Here is a 25,008-nt window from a genome sequence, read left to right on the forward strand (position 1 = left end):
TGTGGGAGTAGTAGGTTCCAGTTCATGGGACACTGTCCCAGTCCTGGGGAAGGTGGGAATTGTGCTGTCTCTCTCCCCACTCTCTGCACCGATCCATTCTCTCTCGCCCTGCAACTCTCTGCCCCTCATTTTTCTCTCTCTCCCTCATTCTCTTCCTCCATCCTTTGACCCCCGAGTCTTTCCTTTCTGCCCCCACCACCCTCTGTTCCCCCCAGTCTCTCAATGGCCCCCACACTCTGTCACCCTGTCCATTCTGTCTCTCTTCCAACCCCCACTAAACTTTCTCATGCCTCGAGCTCTCTCTGATCGCTGTATCAAGCTCTTCTCAGAAGAGAGAGAGAGAATGGTTGGTGATGTCACTGCCTGGGAGATGGGGGTGCACAAGAAATGACTAATCTTTCAAATTGAGAATAGCTAAAATAATATATTCAGAAACAGCATTAAGGTTTGAACGCATGTTCAATTTTATATTAAGACAAAGCTGCAGCCATCTTTCTCAAACTTGCTTTGAACTATGTGCAGTTGAGGACAGGCTGTTCGGAGTGAATGAGGCTATTGCCCGAAATGTCAATTTTCCTGCTCCTCGGATGCTGCCTGACCTGCTGTGATTTTCCAGCACCACACTCTTGACTCTAATCTCCAGCATCTGCAGTACTCACTTTCACCTATTAGGGGTGAGTGGCCGATTCCTAGTCTTGAAAAATTGGTTCTGTTGGAAGGTGTAGAGGTGTATTCTACCTTTTAAGAGAGTTGAAAAGCGAGTAGCACCAACTCTGAAATAGCACCAAGCGTTCTGAACAAGGTAACAATTTAACATTTGTTTGAACAGCTAGGTATCTGTGTTGCCTGGAGACAAAAACATACTCAATATTGGCCAATAGATTTAAATCTTGCCCCAAAATACTGAATTCCAATCCTCGTGTCTGCATGGGTTTCCTCTGGGTGCTCCAGTTTCCTCCCACAGCCCAAAGATGTGCAGGTAAGGTGAATTGGCTATGCTAAATTGCCCATAGTGTTAGGTGCATTAGTCAGAGGGAAATGGGTCTGGGTGGGTTACTCTTCGGAGGGTCGGTGTGGACTGGTTGGGCCAAAGAGTCTGGTTCCGCACTGTAGGGAATTTAATCTAATCTAATATTAACACCAATGAAATGATTTGACGCTTTGGAGTATAAAATCAAAAAAAAAATTGAACAGTTGCAGGAGAACTGCCAAAAGACCAACAAATGTAGGCTGCTAGTGAGAACTCTCTGAGAGGTACCTGTCCAGAGAAGGAGTTTGCACAGAAAAAAAACATTGACACCGACCTGGAAAGCAAATCTACAGAGGAAGATACAAAGAGAAGATTTAACAGCTGGCTGGTTTTGAAGTTTGAATCTTTCGGTAAATCTTAATCAGGGGTTTTCATTGGACTGGTATCATACAGGGGAAGGTAGAAGATAGGTTAGAGAAAGGAGTTGTAAATAGTTGTTAATTAATTATTCTCCATTAGACTTTAAGAAATAAAGTTGTTAATTTTAACTTTAAATACTGACCTTTGGGAATAGTTTCTTGGTTCTTGAATTTTCACAGATTACTGCAAGGGTTAAACCTTCTCTATGTTGCTGGTTTAAATTAGGTGGGGGAGATTGCACCCAGTGTTGTAAAATTTGGGGGCTTTTGCCCGAGATTTGAACTGGTTTAGACAGATTTGAATAGATTTGGGAGTACGAAAAATCCCAGCAGATTTAAACACTTGCAAGTTAGTGTCCCAGATCATTAAATAAAACTTTAAATAGTGACTTGGAAACAGTTCCTTACCTCTTGAATTTTCACATTAGCACATGGGGTAAATCTTTTTTTGGTTTTAAATTAGTGGGGGGAGTGCAGTCCGTGTCATAACAGTTCTGACTATGTAGAAATAGAATCATAGAGTAGTGGAGCATGAAAACAAAGTGTTTGTTCCGTGCCAATCAGATATCCTAAATTAATCAGGACTCATTTGCCAGCTCTTGGCCCATATCCCTCCAAACCTTCCTGTTCATATACTCATCCAGATGCCTGTTGAATATTGTAATTGTACCAGCCTCCACCACTTCCTCTGGGAGCTCATTCAATCCACGCACCACCTGCTGAGTGAAATAGTTGCCCTTTAGGTCCCTTTTAATCCTTTCCCCTCTCACCCTAATATAAATCAATTGCTGTTTTTTTTCTGAACAGGCTCAGTGGTTAGCATTGCTGCCTTATAACGCTAGGGACCCGGGTTTGATCCCAGTCTCTGGTAACTGTCTGAGTGGAGTTTGCACCTTCTCTGCGTGGGATTCCTTTGGGTGCTCCGGTTTCTTCCCACAATCCAAAGATGTGCAGGTTTGGAGAGAGTATTTCTTGAGGGGAATTAAGTTTCACGCTTTTTTCCTACTCCTTAGGTCCCTTTTAAATCTTTCCCCTCTCACCTTCAACCTATGCCCTCCAGTTTGGGAGTCCCCTACCCTGGGGAAAAGATGGATAGTCAAATAAAATGCAAAAGGAATAAAATGTCAAGCCGCAGGATAAATATAAAACGTCGCTCCAGCCTTTCTTGTCTCTGATTGTCATTTGGGTACAAAATCTGTCAGGAACACCAGCAACTTCACACAGTACCTTGCGCGTGCTCCTCGGTGACAACACACACTGCGCAAGATCGCCGGTGTCAGCAAAACCTGCGCGTGATCTTCTTTTGTTGGGCCAATAGGAAGCCCTGGAGGACCGGAAAGAGCGTGGTCCTCCCGCTAATCAGAGAGCCCCCTATTGTGTCTATCTCTCGCGCTCAATCACAATTTATGGAGAGGACAGATTCTGGAAAAGTTGGGCCAGGTCTGTGTCTCAGTTGGCAAACTCATGGAAAATGCAGTACCACGATGTGAAGTGATAGCATTCCCTTGCGGGGCGGGGGAAGCAGAAAGGAGATGCATTGTTTAAATGGTGATTTATTGGGATGTGGAGAAAGTGAGGACTGCGAATGTTGGAGATCAGAGTCAAAAGGTGTGATGCTCGAAAAGCACAGCAGATGAGGCAGCATCCGAGGAGCAGGAGAGTCAGCATTACAGGCTTGAGCCCTTCATCAGGAATGTGTATAAAGGGGCCTCAGCGTCCTTCCATACCAGTCAATGCCAGTTGTCAGATCGGTGCAGCAAGCAATGAGCAAGGCAAGTGGTATATTAGCAAGAAGAATTGAGTTCAGAAGTGGGGAGTCTTCCTGCAGTTATGGGATCGTTGAATATATTCAAGGCTGAGTTCATCTGATTTTGGAAGTTGATATTTATGGGGGAAGGTAAGAAAATATTTTTCAGGCCATTTCAGAACAATCACCGAGTCAAACAGCACAGAAACAGTCCCTTCAGTCCAACTACTCCATGCTATGTTCTCAAACTAATCTAATCCCACCTGCCAGTGTTTGGCCTATATCCCTCTGTCACAAAGCTGGTCCTTTTTCTCAAGGATGCTGTGTCCTTGGTTTTTTTTCAGAGGGGTGGTAAAAAGACCCGGGCTCCGAAGCGACTGGTTTAGTACAGAGATGAAAAACGGTATTGGGAGGCATTTTTGGTCATATATAAACAGATGAGACTTGAGGCCAAAGCTTTTATGTTTTAAAAGTGACCGGTACAATGAAAGGGGAGTGGTCAGTCCTGAAAACTGAAGTCTCGTTTGGGTGAGTTAATCAGTGTACTGTGTGGAGAAAGGCTGCTAGCACTGTCTCCTTCTGCCCTTCTAACTTCAACTGTAAGCCTCTGTTTCAGTTTTACTTTGTTTAAGGGTGTTTTTTGGTACTGTTGTGTACAAGCATTACGAAGAGTGTTAAGAGTTTCTCCACAGCTTGTACTTTATTAAGTAAAGTTTGGTTGTTCACAGAAGTTGGCGTATTGCAGTGTAAGAAGCTCAAACAAAAGAACTTAACAAAGGAACCTAAGGGATAAGTCTTTGATGCAGAAAGTGGTGGGTTTAAGGAAAGAGCTGTCAGAGTAGGTGGTGGGTGCTGGCACAATTATGACATGAAAAGGTGTCTGGATGGGTATACGATTAGGAAGGGTTTAGACGATATGGGCCAAATGCTGGCAAATCGGCCGAGATTAGGTTAGGTTATCTAATTGGCACGGATGAATTAGACCGAAGGGTCTGTTTCTGTGCTACATATCTCTATCGCTCTGGCTTGCCACATCTATATGTTCAGTTTCTCTCTGGTGTCAGTGTCAATGCCTTGATGTCTCATTCTTAACCGGACTGGCAGTAATGACTTTTGTAATCTTTTCTTACAGACTATCTGAAGACAAAAGTTTCAAAGTCAACAGATAAAGGGCTTATGTCCAAAATGTTGATTCTTCTGCTTCTCTGATGCTGCTTGCCGTGCTGCGCTTTTCCAGCGACGCATTTTTTGATTCTGACTCTCCAGCGTCTCCAGTCCTCACTTTCACATCAATTTCTGACAGTCACTCAATCCATCAGGACCGCAACAATTTTCAACTGATTCTGTGAGAAGGAGCAAAGCGTTCTTTTTGGTTCCTGTTTGAGTACGGGGGGACTGGTTGAAAGACTCTTCTGTTGTAGCGCACTGTGTGTGGAGCCTGAAACAACTCTACTGCGTGGAAAGAGGAATTCACTGCGGGGTTGTACACGTGTGTGTGTGTGTGTGTGTGTGTGTGCAGCTGAAGCTTCAGCCATGGAGAAGCCCGAGGAAACACGCCCCGTTGAGAAACCATGGAAGTGTGGCGACTGCGGGAAGGGCTTCCGTGTCCCACCGGTCCTAGCGGCTCGTCAGTGCAATCACACTGGGGAGAGGCCATTCTCCTGCCCCGAGCAGGCGAAGGTCTTTACTTGCTCCTGTGTCCTGCTGGCCCAACAGCATATACAGACTGGTGAGAGGACGCTTTACTGCTCCATGTGCGGGAAAGGGTTCACTTGGGTAGACAACTTCCAGACCCATCAGCGATTCCATGCAGGGGAGAGGCTCTTCAGTTGCCATAAGTGTGGGAAAGCCTTCAGCAATTCCTCCGACCTGCTGAAGCACCGGCGAGTCCACACGGGGGAGAGGCCATTCAGCTGCCCCGAATGTGGGAAGGCCTTCAGCGACTCCTCCAACCTGCTGAGACACCGGCGAGTCCACACGGGGGAGAGGCCCTTCAGCTGCCCAGAATGCGGGAAGGCCTTCAGCAATTCCTCCAACCTGCTGGGCCATCAGCAGGTCCACACAGGGGAGAGGCCCTTCAGCTGCCCAGAGTGCGGGAAGGCCTTCAGTAAATCCTCCAACCTGCTGGCCCATCAGCGGGTTCACACGGGGGAGCGGCCTTTCGCCTGCCCAGAGTGTGGTAAGGCCTTCAGCAATTCCTCTGACCTGTTGTCCCACTGGCGGGTCCACACCAGGGAAAGGCCATTCAGCTGTCCTGAGTGCGGGAAGGGGTTCACCCGCTCCTCCAAACTGCTGGCCCACCAATGGGTCCATACCGGGGAGAGGCCGTTTGCCTGCCCCGACTGCGGGCGGAGGTTCACATTGTCCTGCAACTTGCGGAGGCACCAGCAGGGGCACAAGTGCATCCAACAATCAGATTCCACCAGTGATGCTGCAGTGGGTCACCCCCAGAGCTGAACGTCCCGCCTATTCTGACAATGGGTGCAGTGGGCTTTTGTTGTTTTGTGCTGGACTCACCGCATCACGCCCCCCCCCCGCCCCAAGCCCACCTACATGGCTCAGGGGTGGCATGGTGACTCAGTGGTTAGTACCACTGCCTCATGATGTTGACCTGGGTTCAATTCCATCCTCAGGGTGACAGTCTGTGCGTAGCTTTCACGATGCCCCTCCCACATCTGTATGGGTTACCTCTGAGTGCTCCGGTTTCCTTCCCCTGGTCTAAAGGTGTGCAGGTTAGGATGGATTGGCCCATCTAAATTGTCCCATAGTGTTCAGGGATGTGTAGGTGTGGTGCATTAGTTGGGATAAATGTAGAGAAATAGGGATAGGGGAATGGGTCTGGCTGGGTTACTCTGCAGAGGGCCAGTGTGGACTTGTTGGGCCAAAGGACCTGTTTCCATAATGTAGGGAATCTAATCTTAAAAAAAAATTCCTCCAAGCGATACTGATAAAATATGCCGAGTTGGACAAAGTATCCCATCAAGTTTGAGACAAACCCAGAGTTGAAGAAGTCGGAAGTCACACAACACCATGTTACGGTGCAACAAGTTTATTTGAAATCACAAGCTTTAGGAGCATTGCTCTTTCATGAGTGCTGCTCCTTCATCAGGTGCCGTGTGACTTCTGACCTTGTCCATCCCAATTCAACACCAGCACCTCTGCATCACAGTTGACGAAAAAATTGGATTTTATTCGACCTGATTTAGTGAGAAGTTCATTTGGAAACTCAAAACTGTCGGACCTACAAAGAAACGCGAATCATAGAGTCCTACAGCAGGAGACAGGCCCTTCTGCCCAACATGGTCCATGCTGACCAAACTGTCCATCAACACTAAGCCCATTTCCCTGCACTTGGCCCATTTCCTTCCATTCCTTTCCTATCCACGTGTCCAAATGCCTTTTAAATGTTGTTAATGTATCCACCTCAACCACTTCCGCTGGCATCTCATTCCATATGTGTACCACTGTCTGTGTAAAAACAAAAGTTGCCCCTCACATTCCCTTTTATTCTAACCTTAAACTGATGCCCTGTAGCCCTCACTTCCCCAACCCGGGGTAAAAGTGAGTGCATTCACCCCTTCCATGCGTCTCACGAACTCTTCACTTCTCTAAGGGCCTCTCTCAGTCTCTAATGCTCTAAATAAAAATATCTTAGCTTGTCTAACCTCTCCCTTTTACACAGACCCTTGAGTCCTGGCAACATCCTTGTATATGTCTTCAGCACTCGTCCAAGTTTAATAACATATTTGTTATAGACACTGCCCTGTCTACCTACTTTGTTGGAAAGATAGGACCTAATCCAAACTGGATAATCTGGCTAATGGGACACGAAACCACTTCCTTTCTTGAGAGACAGTCTCCTGGAGAGAACTGGCTGGCTGACTGAGTCCACACATTTGCCTAAGATGGTGCTCGAAACCTTTATCATCTTTGGGATGGATCCCCATTCATTCAGTGCTATGGAGTCATGCAGCCTGGAACAGACCCTTCAAACCAGCCAGTCCATGATCCCCAACTAAACTCGTGCCACCCATCTGCTCCTGGCCTGTTAACAGTTTGTTAATAGTTTTGTTCATTTGTTCACCGTGAGAGTTGGATAAATAAATTGCTGATTGTTGATTTTAAAGTGTTGGGGATTTACTCTTATCACTAGAACAGGTTACACCACTTTTCATGCTAATTTTACAGATTATTGGGTGACACGCTCCTCTGGGTGTTTCTGTTTGAGAAAGGTGGTGCTGTCAGCCTTCGCTTTATAAGGGTATTGACGTGATGTACTGCTGAATGCAATGGAGTCAACATGAATCCCAGCCTCTCACTGTGGTTGTGGGTGAATTGCCTTAATTTGGCTCTTAACTCAGAAACTGCACACAATAAACTGCTGAAACAGTCATTTACACTTTACTGTATGTAGCAACCAAAAATAAAACTCCTCAAGTAACCAAGTTCAACCTCACTCACAACTTGGCTATCACCCAATCGATGGCAGAATTTAACTGAGTTTCCACTGACAGTATCTATCTCTGGAAGTGTCCAGGGATTCACTACAGTGTTGTTCTTCCAAGTACTGCTGCTACATCATTCTGGAATTAAATTCTGCTGGAGATTCCTCACTTTCAAATTTGTGATGTGATGCTTCTTTAGATTCTAACACAAACTCCCCACATTTCTGGAGTTCTCCGGTCTGTAGCTTACCTTCTTATCCTCGAGGTTTAGTGGTTTGTTTGATGCAGCCTTTCCTGCAAAAAACCCTTTTACATCAGGGCTTGTCCTTTAGTCATGAGGTTATTAAACACTTAGCTCATCTGTCCCAGGAAACAGCTTGTTGTTTTGCGTCCTTCTTCTCAGGGATGGTTAACTAGCAGAAATTAGACCATTCAGCCCATTGAGTTTGCTCCGAAAATTGGGTTGAGTAACATATCAGCCATGATGGGGCTGAATGGCCAAATTTCTGCCTCTGAGGTCTTCTGATGTAGTAGTTTCTCAGTGGCCCTTTTGATTCTTGGTCCAGAAAGAGTTCCTGCTGACTCATGGAATTTGGAAAGTTCTGCAGTTTAAAGGACCACACCACATTCCTCTCTGCCTCCTCCTGAGATACTGGCAATTCCCAAGATCCTTTGGTATTCCTGAAAACAATCGAGATGTCTGGAAATCTCTGCTGCTACTCTGTAACAGAAGGATTATGGGGAGAAAATTCAGAAATCTGATGTGCAAAGAGACTATGGAGTTCTACTCCAGGATTCTCTCTCAAGTTGAGTCAGTGGTTAGGAAGACAAATGCAATGAAGGCATTTATTTTGATCAGACTTGAATATAAAAGCAGGGGTGTACTTCTGAGGCTCTGTAAGGCTCTGGTCAGGCCACAATTGGAGTACTGTAGGTAGATTTAGGCCCCATATCGCAGGAAGGATGTACTGGCCCTGGAACATGTTCAGAGGAGGTTCACAAGAATGGTCCAGGAATGAAAAATTTAACATATGAAGAACATTAGAGGACTCTAGGTTTATACTTCATGGAGTTCAGAAGGATGAGAGGGGATCTAATTGAAACCTACAGAATAATGAACAGCATGGATGTTGAGAAGATGTTTCCATTGGTAGGAGAGACTAGAACCTGAGGGCTCAGCTTTCACTTCAAGGGAAGACTTTTTAGAACAGAGGGGAGAGAAACTTCTTCAGCCAGTGTGGTGAATCTGTGGAATTCACTGCCACAGAAGGCTGCAGAGGCCAAGTTACTGAGTATATTTTAGACTGAGATAGATAGGTTCTTGAGTATCAAGGGGATCAAGGATTACGGGAAGAATGGGGTTGAGAAACGTATCAGCCATGATTGAATGGCGAAGCAGACTCAATGGGCTGAATGGCCTAATTTCTGCTCCTATGGCCTTATGATATGCTGATGTGAGGAGGGGGGAAAAAGAGATGGAGAGAAAGACAGTTAAGGTGAAGCTCAATAGAGAAGAAGGAAATATAAGAATTGGTATGATAAATGGCAGAACACATAGAAGCACTGGCATGCAGAGGGATCTGGGCATATAGATCCGTGGAAGTGGGAATGCAGGTGGGCACGGTGGTCAAGAAGGTACACAGCACGCTTCCTTGAGTGTAAGAGTTATGTTAAACTGTTTATTCAGGCCACATTCGGAATATTGTGTGCAGTTCTGGTCACTGTGCTACTGGAAGGATGTGGATGCTCTGGCAGGAGGAACAGACAAGGTTTACCAGGACATTGCCTAGTCTGGAGGGCTCTCGTTACGAGCAGAGGAGGCATAAACCTGGATTGTTTTCTTTGGAAAAACAGAGGCTGAGAGGAGACCTCGACAAAATGATGAGACACACAGATTGGCTGGACAGGGGTGGCAGGGTAGCTCAGTGGTTCGCACTGACGCCTCACAGTGCCAGGGACCTGCGTTCGATTTTAGTCTCAGACAACTATCTGTGTGGAGTTGGCACATTGTCCCTGCACCCAACCTCCCGTGTCTGTGTGGACTTCCTCTGGGTTTTCCGGCTTCCTCCTACAATCCAAACGTGTATAGGTTGGGGTGGATTAGCAATGCTAAATTACCCATAGTGTCCAGGGAGAGGCAGGTTAAGTTGAATTGTCTGTGTGTAAATTGCCCCAATGTTCAGGGATGTGTAAGTTCGGTGCATTAGTCAGGAGTAAATGTAGATAATAGGGGTAAGGGAACGGCTCTCTATGTGTTAATCTTTAGAGGGCTGATGTTGACTTGTTGGGCTGAATGGTCTGTTTCCATGCTGGAGGGATTCTATGATAGTCAGAGGCGGTTTTTTCCCTCCAAAGTGGAAAGGTCAACTAAAAGAGGGCACAGGTTCAAGGTGATGGGGGGCATGTTTGGGGGAGAAGTGGTGGGGGTGGGGAATTTACACAGAGGGATGGTGGGTTTCTAGAACGCACTGCCAGCGGAGGCAATGGAAGCAGGCACCTTAACAACGTTTAAGGTGTATCTTGATAGACACATGAAGGGGAGGTGAACAGAGGAATAGAAACCACACATGGGCAATAAATAAGTAAGGATTAAGAATTAGCACAGGCTTGAGGAGGGGTGGGGGGGTGTGCCTAAACCAAGTGAGAAGGCCCTGTGACTGTGCTGTATTGTATTGATACAGCTTTCACTCACTATATGAAAGTAGAGTGTTCCTTTCATAAGCCGAAATGGCCTAAAGCGAAAAAGCAATTACCATGAATTAATTTATGTTATGCCTTTCTTTGTAAAAGCGACAATCCTCTTCGGATTTCTTTCGGTTTGTGAGAACAGGTATTAATGTAGGTCTTTTGTAAAAGTGAAGTAGTGTAAAGTGAACTTTCGAAAAGTGAAGATATACAATATTATGAGCCCTGAAACAACTGCAAATCAGGCTTTTAGAGCGATAAACATTCCATCAAATATGTAACATATACCCCAGACTTATCTGTCTTATATTAACACACGATTGTCTTACATTTCCAGAAGACTCAGATTTAAGTTTTAAGTGTGACTTTTTTCTAAAGAAGCCCTGTTTTGTACTCCTTCCATACCATACTGACTCTATTACTGGGAATACATCCATATTACACCAGGATTCATGGATCAATGACGTGAGGCTTATCTTTACCCTCTTATAATTCTGTTGCATAAATGTGTTGACGAATGCCAACGCTTTTCACCAGTCATAGAGACAGAGTTATAAAACACAGAAACAGATCCTTCAATCGAACCTGTCCATGCCAGCCGGATATCCAAAATTAGTCTAGTTCCATTTGCCATCACTTAGTCCATATCCCTCTAAACCCTTCCTTTTCACATATCCATCCAGATGCCTCCACCACTTCCTCTGGCAGCTCATTCCATACACGCATCACCCTGTGCAAAAAAAGGTTGACTGCAAGGTCCCTTTTAAATTTTGCCCCTCTTGCCCTAAACCTATGCCCTCTAGTTCTGCACTCCCCCTATCCCAGGGAAAAGACCTTGTCTATTCACCCCATCCACACCCCTCAAGTTTTTATAAACCTCTTTAAAAAACACACACTCAGCCTGCGATGCTCTATGGAAAACAGCCCCACCTTATTCAGCCTCTCCTTGTGGTTCAAACCCTCTTACCCTGGCAACAGCCTTGTGAATCTTTTCTGAATCCTTTCAAGTTTCACAACATCCTACCTATAGGAGGGAGACCAGAATTGCACACAATATTCTAGAAGAAGCCGACTAAAACTGACTTTTGCAGAGTCTGCTCCCTGCTTGGATTCATACTCTCTGCCTCCCGTTGTTGCAAGTGAACAGTGCTTCCCCCCTTCTCTCTCCCTCCCAGGATAAGGAATGGAAAGGGGGAAGACATTGCTTCACTCCCAGATTTTGCCCAGAAGAGCCCCCCTATTGTCTGAATGCACAAGTTAAACCATGAGCTTCTAAAGCTACTGCTGCTCCCCTCTTTTTCTGAATGAAGATTGAGCTTCATCCCTTCCTCTGTCCAAACATCTATGAGCACAACACATTTTTTGTTGAAGTAAGGCATCTTTCCTGAATGTTACAATTAAAGGGATGTCTTCCCCCTAATACTCAAAGGGATGGTCAGTCAGAGAAGGACCACGCCTTGTATTGTGTGGCCTGTGTGACAGTTGCAACAGGATGTCCCAACTCCTATGCTCAATTCAAAGTTTGTGAGAAGATTTGTAGCTCGGGTGCTTGTTGTTGTGGTTCCGTACGCCGAGCTGAATTTTTGTTGCAGACGTTTCATCCCCTGTCTAGGTGACATCCTCAATGCTTGGGAGCCTCTTGTGAAGTGCTTCTGTGATGTTTCCTCCGGCATTTATAGTGGTTTGTCTCTGCCGCTTCTGGTTGTCAGTTCCAACTGTCCGCTGCAGTGGCCGGTATATTGGGTCCAGGTCAATGTGTTTGTTGATAGAATCTGTGGATGAGTGCCATGCCAGAGAACAGCCAGGGAATTCCTGAGGTATGGCCTCTAAGCATTTTTCCAGCACCACATTTTTCAACTCTGGATCTGGGACAAGGTGTGTGGTGCGGAGGCGGGTAGAGGGGAGGGGAAATCAGGAAACTGGTGAAATCTACATTGATACTATGTAGTTAGTCGGTCCCAAGGCAGAAGACGAGGTGTTCTTTCTACAAGTGTTAGGTAGCTAGAGCTTGGAGGGGGTGGCAGCAGAGTACTTGCATGTTCTTGACAGATTGGGATGGGGAGTTAAAGCATTCAACCACAAGGCGGTGAGGTTGTTTAGTTTTGGCATTCCAGAGCTGTTCCCTGAAATGTTCTGCAAGTTGGTGTTCCGTCTCCTCAATGTGGCAGAGACCACATCAAGAGCAATGGACGTATCAATAAATCTTATAAACAAATTGTACAAATCTTAGCCTGCCAGATTTGTACAATTTTAATTAAATTGGGTGACTACATGAAATGGTTTGTTGGTCAGACTCAAATCATCCTCAAATGAGACAATGCCATTAACATCAGTGAACTGCATTTTTTTGTTAGAACTACAAGTTCTTGATTTAATTGACATCTGCACATTCAATGTCAAACTCTGACATCAGAAATGACATGGCACCATTATTTTTTTCTCACAATAATCCAACAAACAAATTAATAATGATATGGGTGATGTAATTTCTGCAGTTTAACTAAGGGTTAATAAGTAAGGGCGAACGGTGAGACTGAATGTAAGTTAGCCTGGAAACAGGGAGAAACTGTTATGTCAAAAACATGGCGGTTTGTAACCTTGAATGAAACTGACGTAAGCTGTTAATTAAAACTAGGCTGCTATGAAGCTAGGTAACCTTGGCAATAATACAATAGAAGCTCTTAAAATATTAGAAACATACAGATAACCAAGGCCTGGGATAGAGAAGCGAGAAATGCTTTAGTCAATAGAATTGTTAAAAATAATGTAATGTTTAAGAAACAGGTGGCCATGATACAATAGAAGCTCTCAGAATATTAGAAACATACAGATAATCAAAGAGTTGGCAGAGAAAAGCGTGAAATGTTTTAACCAATGGAATTGTCATTAATGTTTTTACATGTAAAAATAATGTATAAATATCAGTGCTGTAAAATCTTCCGTCGCGATTTTCCGAAGCTCTTTTTTTTTGGAAGCCGCCCAAACTTGCAAGTTTGAAATAAACATCCATTGGTCATTTGTGTGTCTCGCAGCATTTCGATTTGCCACGGGAAAAGCGGTAGCCGAAGGGGATGAGGGCTGGTGCTGTCAGCTTGGAGTTCGCCTCCTAGGACGGGACCTTGTGGACAGTCTCCCTTGAAGTCAAGGGTTAAAGGACAGCCCGCGGTCGGCAGAGTGTGGAGGCAGAACTCGGTTGATCTGAACCATAGCCTTAGTGTAGAGTAGTTAGCCGAGTGTCAGGGACTATTCTCCGGAGATTTAGAATACCTAGACAGAATTCACTTATAACAAATTTGGGGGCTCGTGTCCGGGATCTTAAAAGAACTCCCACGGGAGGCTCTGAATGATTCCGGGACACTGTGACACACACAGATATTTGAGCAAACGATGTGAATAGGAAGCGCTTATAATAAAGTAAAAGGTTGAAGTTTTGATAAGGTAACAGGTTGAAGTGTTATCTTGAGTCGGACAACTCCGTGCACGGATCAAGGTAAGAACCTTCTCTGGTATTTGGGGTTTTCGCAGGATTATTGAGAGAAGTGTACACTGCCTTGTCGACTCCGTGGTTGTGACAGGTAACCGGGAAATTAAGGGTTAACTTGGTAACCGGGATAAAAGGGTTGACTAAGTAACTGGAGTATAGCAAACAGGTTAGCCTGAAGACCAACCATGGGTGGCCAATGTTCCGGGTCGAAAAAGGAACGGGAAGACGAGACCCCGAAAATTCCCTCTGATAGATTCTACAGAGATTGTGGAGGGCGGAAGAGATTAGTTACAAACTGGTAGTGTTGAACCCCTCTTCTGGCTGGTCCCTATTATCTTTACATAGAAGCCGTATAAGGGGGACAACTGAAGTTTATTTTTACCAGCAGCTTGCAGTAAGACCGGCAGAGAGAGAGAGAGAGAGAGAGAGAGAGAGAGAGTGCGAGAACAGCAAGCAAAACATTTAACCCTTTGTGATTTGGTTTGAATGCACATTTGCTTGTTGGTGATTGAATGAGGAAGTTTTATTCACTGGAGCTTGAGTTCCAGGATTGTTTTAAATGTGATTTTTATGTAAACTTAACATGATTTTTTTTTCAATATGTGAAGTACAGTTGAAGTTTTAGTTCAACAGTAGGCTGTCGAAAAAAAAGACGATAACTTCCATGGTTATTATCTGAGACCTTGGATTCGGCCATTAGAATTTTTTTTAACTTGAATTGACAAATTATTGTAAGACAGCTCTGATTATTTTACGACCTAAAGTATTGTAATTGAGAAATGATTGGTCAGGAGTACATAAGAAAACTAATTTTGGATCTAAATTAGGGTACTAAATCTGGGTGATTACAGTGGATTTCAAAATTGGGAACTGTATGCATTTTACATTTTAAATGTTAAATACTGAATAAATGGACGTAAATATATAAATATGTTTACAAGTTAGGAACAGGCTTTAAAGTTAGTCAAGCATGAATTAATAAATTGGTGTCTGAGGATATAAGAAGCTAGGAATATTGCAATATTTCTTTAAAAAAAAGGAAGAACATAACGACTAAAGTGCCGATAGGGGACAAGGAGATTGTGTTTGTGTATGACCCCCTCACCAGTGGGGAGGTCGGAACATTTAAAAGGAAATGACGGTCCTGGTTGAGAATCCGATAGGATTGTCAGAACAAATTAATTTATTTTTGAGGCCCGGTCTGTATATGTGGGCTGAGTTAATGTCTATTTTTGAATATACTATTTACTGGGGGAGAAAGGAGACTTATATGGGGATACTGGATAGGGAAAGTGGTAATTGAGATTTTTTAAAAAACTAGTAGCAGCGCCGGTATTGAGCTTGCCGGACAATTTGGCATGAGAGGGGGATGGTTAGGGGTGAGGACAAATATCCCCTTCAGAACCCTAACTGGGACCACCACAATATAGAAGGGATAATACGTCAGACTTGCGAAATTTGATAATCCAAGGGATACAAACTTGCATCCCCAAACGGCAAAATTTAGCCAAGGTTTTCGACCTGAGGCAGGGAAAGGACGAGTCTCCCTGTGCATTCTTACACAGATTAAGGGAGTCGGTTAGGAAATGTTCGAGTATAGACCCAGATGGGGAAATAGGATGAGGGATGGTAAAGGTTCACTTCGTGACAAAGGCATGGCCTGATATCCAGAAGAAGTTACAGAAGATAGAGGACGGGAGCGGTAGAAATGAGTCGGAGTTGTTACAGGAGGTTCAGAAGGTATTTGTATAGAGAGACATAGTGGCGGAGAAACGGAAGGCTAAGATAATGATAGAAGGGAGGACTGTGAGTCCCCTGGGAGGATGAATGAAGGACACAAGGATGTTGCGGAAGGGATAGAGGAAGTTGGCAGAAGGGTGGTGAAGAGAAGTGGAATGCCCAGGGTAAGGGCTATGGACAATGGAGGCCGAAACCCGCAGGATGTTATCACTGTGGGAAACTAGGTCATTTCAAACGAGAATGCCCGGAGTTACGGAGAGAGAGAGGGCATCTACGGGATGGAATGTGAATAGGGAAAGGAGTCGGATAGATAAGGTGGATATCTAAATCTGAATATTTATGTATGTTTGAATGAGATGGGCCGGCCCGATTAGGAAGAACGAACGGAAGCTGCTAGTATAACTGGGTATGTGGGTGTTTGAGTAAAATCTGTTTGTTGTAAGAGAGAGAGGATCACTGTGTTGGTGAAGATCTATGTGTGTCTTTGTGTGTGTAAATCTGATTGTAAAAAAAAAGTAGTCTCTGTGGATGTGAGAATTTGTGTTTGTGTATGAATCTTTTTGTGTGAAATTCTCTGCGAGAATCTGTGTGGAGCTGCGGAAGTAAGAAACTATGTGTCATATCTCAAAAAGAGAGAGAGGAAGCTACTGCTGCAAGCTGTGAGAAAGAATCTAGCAGAAGGCTTCTCAGCTAACAAGCAGTTTAACACTTTGTGCTCTGGCTTGCATTCATCTGTTTGTTAATGGTTTTATGTTTAAAACTTGTTGTTTGTCATTTGATTCAGTGTGCTATTTTTGATTGTAATTTTATGAATGCTTAACGTTATTTTCTTTCATGATATGATTTTATTAGAACTTAAGGAGGACCATTCATGAGATTAAGGACGAGGTAGTAATAAGTTAGAACAATTCCAAATTCACATAAGGGGTGGTATTCACCTTCAGGAAAATGAGGTATATAGGCTGCCGATAAGGCAGAGGGGAACAGAAACTCTGAGGGCAGATGCGAATTAATATGGGTAACCTGAGAGTGAGTTTCAGGACGTTGAGACAGTAAGTAGTCTGTATTGCTCTGAGATTGTTCGTGGGGGCTAGAAAATGCTCTTATTAAAACAGTAATTAAATCATGCCACATAATTTAAAAATTTCATAATCATAGGCTACTTCAGTACTAAAGGCACAATAGAGAAAAGACAAAATGAAAATGACACTGCAAAGTAACAAACTTTTCTGCCCTTTTCAGTTAAATGAAACTATGATGAAAGTGAATACTCTCACTTTGTCAATGTGTACTTCAAGTGAACTCAGTCCCATAAAAAGTTATGAAAGTTAGGGCTTCTAATAGCTATGCTTTGCAACACCATTAAGATTTTCTACTTTTGGTGAATGTCACATTTTGGATCAACATCTTTTGAATTTTTTTTGCGAGATACCATTATTTTGAATCTATTATTGAATATTGGATATATTTTTGTGCAGTCAATACCATTTACTGTTTGACAAACTTTGGTATCTTTGCACTGCTACATTTATTTTTATTGGGAAGTGATGCTTATGGATTTACTGAGCAGCTTAATATTCTTTTATAAAGCCTACTCTTGATGTAAAATTCCTGTTCAAGGCATATTGTTAGTGGATTTATACACATTATTATAAAAGTACAAAACTTAAGTGGAGTTTTAAAGATGCAAGATGAAAGGATGGGAAACATAATTAAAAATGTTACTGACAACCGACCCTGAACAGTTCCATATGTAGAGCAGTGACCTCCGGGGAAGGAGGGGGGGGGGGGGAAGATCTGCCACATGGGGACTGCCCAGGCAGCAGTACTGGAGACTGGGAGTGGAGATAGTTGGGGAAAAGAGTTAGCACTTGAAGACCTGGTGGTCGAGGGGAGGTCGCTATGAGCTCCGATGCGCAGACACAGGAGACAGTGACAGGCAGACATAGACAGAGAGACCAACACTGTATGAGAGAGAGAGAGCGATCAGCTGTGTGAAAGGACCTACAGAGAGAGAACAGAAGCTATTACATTTTGTTGTGTTTCTGGCTGAAAGTCATCTGTTCGTTAGTGCATGAATGCTTGAGTGTTTATCACCTAGAGCTTGAGTCACGAGATATGTGTATATGTAAATATGTTGAGACCCTGGACTTCGCTGTTTCTCGTTTACTCCACCAGGGACTCCTGACTCAGACTCCACCACTGGATTTCGCTGTGCACACTATTGAACCCGGTGAAGGGGTTTTGATCAAACATTGGCAACAGCAAACTCTCGAACTTGTGTGGGACGGCCCGTTCCTAGTACTCCTCACCACTGAACGGCGGAGAAAGGCTGGCAAAGGGCCAGTACCCTCTCCAGTTAAGAAAGGAGTCTGGACAGCCGAATCAACACGTGACCCACTGAAACTCAGACTGAACAGACTTTGAGTAACTGATTATACAGTGGCGACGCGAGCGCGGGGATTATTTAACCTTGTTTTGTGCTTTGATATATTGTTTAAGTTCTTAGCACTAGTCAGAATTATGCTGCTATTCCTGTTACTTCTGAGTTTTGCTCATATATCTTTTTCAGATGTTGTGTTAATGATTTCTGTTTCGGAATTACCACAAGTTATAAAGGTCGATGTTTGCAGCATAGTAGAATGCCCAGATGTAAAGTTTCAAAGAGAATATCTTTCCTCAAAAATATCTCTTCACACTGTTCCACATGTAAGGTTTGGGTCGGAAGAACCACCGCCTGGCATTACTATTCATAGAGCCCCCTTTAGCCCAGCCCTACATTGTTTTGACAGGAAGTGTCATCCCATATATATCACCATTAACAATGCTTCCTCTGAAGCCTCATTTCCCCATAAAAATGGATCCCAGCTCCTTAGTAATAATTTAAAGATAGTGATGACAGGGTACGGGAAGCGTTTTGTGGGCTGCTGTTTTCGAATTGGCGTCAGACAAAGACAGCCTTTGGGATTCCTTCATTCTAAATTGCAAATTTTAACCCCTTCCACTGATCCGAATTCACTAAAAATTATAGAGGTAAAAGACTTGAGACAGACTCTTGAAATTGAAGTTGGATACGGAGATACAAATGCCTGGGTTGAATGGGTTAAATATACTGTAAAAAGCCTGAACAAAAGCAATTGCTATGCATGTGCCTCCGGCAGGCCGTTGGCCCAAGTGGCCCCCTTTCCGCTCGGGTGGGAGCAGGACATGCAGGGCATGGAATGTATGATAGCCCTGTATCAGAAAGAGACTGCGTGGAGTGATGGGAATTGTACCTCCCTATCTCGGATATTCCCTCCTTTAAAGGCGAAAGAGGTACGTGCTCCCCCCCACATTTTCAGGATTTGGGGGAGCTGACATTGTGTACAGAGATTAACAATGTCACCGCAACAAAGGAAGGAGGGAACTATTCAGCACTACAGGTTCCCCGTGCGGATCTGTGGTGGTACTGTGGAGGGAAACTGTTGAGACACACCCTGCCCCCAGATTGGGAAGGGATATGTGCAATTGTACAATTGGCAATTCCATTTACCCTGGCATTTGAGAAGGAAGACATAGTAGGGGAACAGGGAAGACATAAGAGCCAAGGGCGGTTTATAAACTTTACCAGAGACGCAGTCAAGGGGCTGGCGGAGCAACTGGACGCCACCAGTCGGATGGAGTGGGAAAATAGGCTAGCCTTGGATAGCAGAAAATTCGGGTGTAAATACTGATTGGACCGGCTGGAGCTGTGGTTCGGGAAATGGAAAGGGGTGATGGTCTCAGTTATAGTTTCGTTCCTGGTGGTAACAGGGGTCTTAGTCGTTCTGGCCTGTTGAATAATTCCCTGCGTGTGGGGTTTAATCACCCGCCTTACTGAGACGGCCCTGATGAAGGGCCACCCGCGTACAGTGGTGGGCATTCACCTCCAGACTGTTGCGGACGACCCTGAGGCTGATTGGGATAGACAGGCCATGATTATGCTGCAGAAATTACAGACCGTATAAAAAGACAGGGGGGATTGATATGGGTGATGTAATTTCTGCAGTTTAACTAAGGGTTAATAAGTAAGGGCGAACGGTGAGACTGAATGTAAGTTAGCCTGGAAACAGGGAGAAACTGTTATGTCAAAAACATGGCGGTTTGTAACCTTGAATGAAACTGACGTAAGCTGTTAATTAAAACTAGGCTGCTATGAAGCTAGGTAACCTTGGCAATAATACAATAGAAGCTCTTAAAATATTAGAAACATACAGATAACCAAGGCCTGGGATAGAGAAGCGAGAAATGCTTTAGTCAATAGAATTGTTAAAAATAATGTAATGTTTAAGAAACAGGTGGCCATGATACAATAGAAGCTCTCAGAATATTAGAAGCATACAGATAATCAAAGAGTTGGCAGAGAAAAGCGTGAAATGTTTTAACCAATGGAATTGTCATTAATGTTTTTACATGTAAAAATAATGTATAAATATCAGTGCTGTAAAATCTTCCGTCGCGATTTTCCGAAGCTCTTTTTTTTTGGAAGCCGCCCAAACTTGCAAGTTTGAAATAAACATTCATTGCTCATTTGTGTGTCTCGCAGCATTTCGATTTGCCACAGGAAAAGCGGTAGCCGAAGGGGATGAGGGCTGGTGCTGTCAGCTTGGAGTTCGCCTCCTAGGACGGGACCTTGTGGACAGTCTACCTTGAAGTCAAGGGTTAAAGGACAGCCCGCAGTCGGCAGAGTGTGGAGGCAGAACTCGGTTGATCTGAACCATAGCCTTAGTGTAGAGTAGTTAGCCGAGTGTCAGGGACTATTCTCCGGAGATTTAGAATACCTAGACAGAATTCACTTATAACAGTGACACAGCAGCTGCGACAGGAAGGCGGCGGTGACCAGTGACGGGGGTCTGCCCCGGGCCGCACGGCGCCATTTTCCTAACGGCCGCCGCTTCCCCGCTCGAGCGACTTCTCCTCCCAACCGCCTTCACCCCGCGTGACGTCTGCACGGGGGGATGGGCGGGGCCGGGGGAGCCTCACCGTCACCAAGCAACAGCCACCTCGCGCTACAACTGCTCATTCACAAAAACAAACTCTCCTGTCTCGCTCTGCAGCTGCAGGGGAGGACACTACCACGTTTCGAGGAGCCCTGTCTACATTGGGAAAGCTCACGGCTCCATTTAAACAGATATTCCGAAATCTAACGGAACGGCCTCATATCTAAAGGGGGAAATCTGCATTTTAAAGGGACATGGACATTTTAACGGGTATTTCCGCAAGTACAGAGATGTAGATGGACGAGATTACATTTCAAAGGGATGCGTGCACATTCAAAGGGATATCTTAATACGTAAAGTGACGCAGTTATATCTAAATGAATCTACATTTCGAAGAGACGTTGCCCTATTTATAAGTAGAGACAATCGGTGTGAATTCTGTCTGTGTCCCAATGTTGAGTCAGACTGACATTTTTCTTAGAAAAGCTCTGCACTTAAATTACATTCTTGAGAAGGTAATTTACAGATTAGAGTGTAGGTTAGGGAGGATTGGCCGTGCTAAGTTACCCATAGTGACCAGGGATGTACAGGTTAGGGTGGCTTGACCATGGGAAATACGGAGTAAGGGGTTGGGTATGGGTGGGATACTGTTCAGAGGCCAGAGTGAAATAGGTGGGCTGAATGGCCTGCTTCTACATTGTCGGAATTCGAGACCCTCCCCACAAAGGGGCATTTTATCTGCACTATCTTGTTCAGCCCCTTTCAGAATTCTACTGGTTTCAATAGAGGTATACAGCACAGAAACAGACACTTCGGTCCAATTCGTCCATGCCAACCAGGATTCCAAACTAAACCAGTCCCACTTGCCTGCATTTGGCTCATATCCCTCTAAACCCTTCTATTCATCTACCCGTCCAAATGCTGTTTCAATGTTGTAACTGTACCTGCATCTACCACATCCTCAGTAAGTTCATTCCACATGCAAATCACCCTTTTTCAAAATGTTGCCCCTCCGCTTCCTTTTAAATCTCTCTCCTTACATTTAAAAAATAATGCCCTCCTAGTTTTGAGTTCCCCTACGCTAAGCAAGAGCCATTTTCTACTCACCTTACCTCCACTCCTCATGATTTTATCAATCTCACTGAGGTCACCCCCCCCAACCTCCTGTGCTCCAGTGAATAAAGTCCCAGCCTCTCCTTATAACTCAAACCCTCCAGTCCTTACAACATCCTGGTAAATCTTTATTAAACTCTCTCTAATAGTATTCTTCCTCATACAGGGCCACTAGAACTGTACTCAGTACTCTGAAAGTGGCCTCACCAACATCCTGTACAACCTCAACGTGATGTCCCAACCCCTATACTCAGTGGTGTGAACAATGAAGGCAATGTTGCGAAATGCCGCCTTAACCACCCTGTCTACCAGTGACACAACTTCCAAAGAATTATGTACCTGAACACACCGCCCGCCTGTCTGTTCTATAACACGACTCATGGCCCGTCCATTAACTGTACAACCCCTTGCTTTTATTCAGCCTCTCTCTCTCACAAACATACTCTATCTCTCAGACAGACACACACACACTCCTCAACGCTCGCTCTCACTCGCAGTCTCATACTCCATCACTCTCACTTTCCCAAGCATGCACACACACACTTCTGCGCATTCGCACGCACAAACTCACATGCACACAGACACACACACACACTACTCTTTGGGGTGAAATTGTATTGGCAGAATTATATTTGCAGATACATTCAATTTTGTTCAAAAAGCACACAATCTGCAGGCAGTCAATGCATCTAATATTTTACAAATTCCGACTTTGGAAACAAAACCAGTCTGATTCAAGGTTGGAATACTGACAGACTCAAATCTCACACCTTTAATGCATTGTCTGAGCAGAGATTTTTTTTTTACATAAAACCTTATGGCATCTCAAGAACATTGTTACATATTAATGAACTAAAGCCCGCACCCATTCTAAGAGATGAAGACTATCTCAGTTTGTTCAATATATTCTATCAGTTGCATGACACTGATCTTTCGATATAAGTTCTGTGTCTAATGATGCTGTTCCATGAGGCTTGTGTGTTGATGAGGGAAGATGGTACAGATGAGGTGATGGAGAATTACAGATCACTGAGGAAGGATTGAAAGAGAGAGTTAAGAAGTTCAAAGAGAGGACACGAACAGTCTTTAGCAAATCAAATAAAAGGAGAACCCTAAAGCTTTCTATAGGTATGTGAGGAATAAAAGGATGATTAGGGTAGGAATAGGGCCAGTCAAAGACAGAAGTGGGAAGTGGAGTGTGGACCCTGTAGAGATCGGAGAGGTGCTAAATGAACATTTCTCATCGGTGTTCATTCAGGAAAAGAATGAGGTACGAGATATGAGACTCGAAAGGATCGAGGCTAGTTACGCACAGGTGTTATCAATTCAAGAAGGAGTGAAAGTAGACAAGTCCCCTGGGCTGGATGGGATTTATCCGAGGATTCTCTGGGAAGCTGGGGAGGAGATAGCAGAGCCTTTGGCTTTGATACTTGAGTCGTCATTGTCTACGGGTTTAGAACCTGAGGACTGGAGGATTGCAAATGTTGTGCCCTTATTCAGGAAGGGCAGCAGGTAAGATGACCCTGGTAATTATAGATCAGTGAACCTTACTTCTATTGTAGGAAAGATTTTAGAAAGGATTATAAGAGATAAGATTTATAATCATCTGGCAAGCAACGATTTGATTTCAGATGGTCAACATGATTTCGTCAAGGGCAGGTCATGTCTCACAAACCTCATTGAGTTTTTTTAGAAGGTGACCAAGCATTTGGATGAGGGTAGGGCAGTTGACGTGGTATACTTGGACCTCAGTAAAGCCTTTGATAAGGTTCCACATGGGATGCTGATGGAGAAAGTACAGAGGCATGGAATTGAGGGTGATTTAGCAGTTTGGATTAGAAACTGGAAGAAGGCAGCGAGTGGTGGTTGATGGAAAACATTCAGTCTGGAGTCCAGTTACTAGTGGTGTTCCACAAGGATGTTTTGGGACCACTGCTGTTTGTCATTTTTATAACAGACTGAGACACAGGCATAGGTGGATGGATTAGTAAATTTGCAGATGACACTAAAGTCAGTGGCATACTGGACAGTTTGGAAGAATGTTACAGGTTGCAGGGGGATTTGGATAAACTGCAGAATTGGGTTGAGAGGTGGCAAATGGAGTTCAATGCAGCTAAATGTGAGGTGATGCACTTCAGGAAGAATAACAGGATGGCAGAGTAGTTGGGCAATGGAAAGATTCTTGGTAGTGTGGATGTGCAGAGGGATCTAGGAGTCCATGTGCATAAATCCCTGAACATTGCAACCCAGGTGGATAGTGCTGTTAAGAAGGCATATGGTGTGTTAGGTTTCATTGGTAGAGGGACTGAGTTTCAGAACCGCAGTATCATGCTGCAACTATACAAAACACTGGTGCAGCATCCCTTGGAATATTGTGTACAGTTCTAGTTGCCCCATTTCAGAAAGAATGTGGAAGCATTGGAAAAGGTGCAGAGGAGACTTACCAAGATGTTGCCTGGTCTGGAAGGAAGGTCTTATGAGGAAAGGCTGAGAGACTTGGGTCTTTTCTCATTGGAAAGAAGGCGGCTAAGGGGGGATTTGGTAGAGACATAAAAGATGATCAGAGGATTAGATAGAGTGGACAGAGAAAGACTTTTTCCTAGGATGATGACGTCAGCTTGTACGAGAGGGCATAACTACAAATTGAGGGGTGATAGCTTTAAGACAGATGTCAGAGGCAAGTTCTTTACACAGAGAGTGGTAAGGGAGTGGAATGCCCTACCGGCTAAGGTAGTCAACTCAGCCACATTAGGGAGATTTAAACAATCCTTAGGTAAGTGCATGGTTGATTTTGGGATAGTGTAGAGAGACAAGCTGAGAATAGTTTGCAGGTCGGCGCAACATCGAGGGCTGAAGGGCCTGTTCTGCGCTGGATTGTTCTATGTTCTAAACTTAGTGCAGGAGGCTGAAAGAAATGACAGCTTTAAAACAAAAATCCTCTTGGAGCTCAAAGCTTTCAATGAGAGTCTGAGCCCGGTGGTAAGTTCAGGTAGCCTTCATTGCAACTCAACTTTGTTACAGATTCAGATCCCCCCAGCAAAAAAGCAGAGAAAAAGTAGTTGCTTTTTGAACAGCTCAAGGTGAAAGTACACACACCACACCTCCCCGTCCCTACCCCCCTTCCCCCCCACTATCTTTACTATTGGCCAGCACCAAGTTGTCCCTTTGTAATTGGATCCTTGGTACAGCCGTAACCTGGAGGAAGTATTGCCTCACTCAGCAATTTCAACCCATACCCTGTCTCTAAGTAAGTTTCTCCCCGCTCCTTTGCCAGTGGGGGGAGGGCAGTGTAGAGTCAACCAGACTGCTGTGGGTCTGGAGTCACGTGTAGGCCAAACCGGGTAAAGGATGCAGCTGGAACGACTGAGTGAATCCTCTCCCACAATGGCGGTTCCCTTCCCTAACAAGGGAGAGAGTAAATCAGATGGGGGCTTTCCCCCCTGCACC

The 25,008-nt window shown here is 44.4% G+C and overlaps 1 protein-coding gene across 1 annotated transcript; it reads left to right on the plus strand.

Annotated features, from left to right (window-relative positions):
• The first annotated feature begins 4,669 nt into the window (after positions 1-4,669).
• Positions 4,670-5,593, plus strand: LOC132808616 (gastrula zinc finger protein XlCGF49.1-like). Its single transcript, XM_060822180.1, has 2 exons — positions 4,670-4,912; positions 5,063-5,593. The coding sequence occupies exons 1-2, from the start codon at positions 4,670-4,672 to the stop codon at positions 5,591-5,593; spliced, it is 774 nt and encodes a 257-aa protein (XP_060678163.1).
• The last annotated feature ends 19,415 nt before the right edge of the window (positions 5,594-25,008 follow it).

This window comes from Hemiscyllium ocellatum (genome assembly GCF_020745735.1).
Source record: "Hemiscyllium ocellatum isolate sHemOce1 chromosome 27 unlocalized genomic scaffold, sHemOce1.pat.X.cur. SUPER_27_unloc_8, whole genome shotgun sequence".
In the NCBI taxonomy this organism is placed as follows: Eukaryota; Metazoa; Chordata; class Chondrichthyes; order Orectolobiformes; family Hemiscylliidae; genus Hemiscyllium; species Hemiscyllium ocellatum.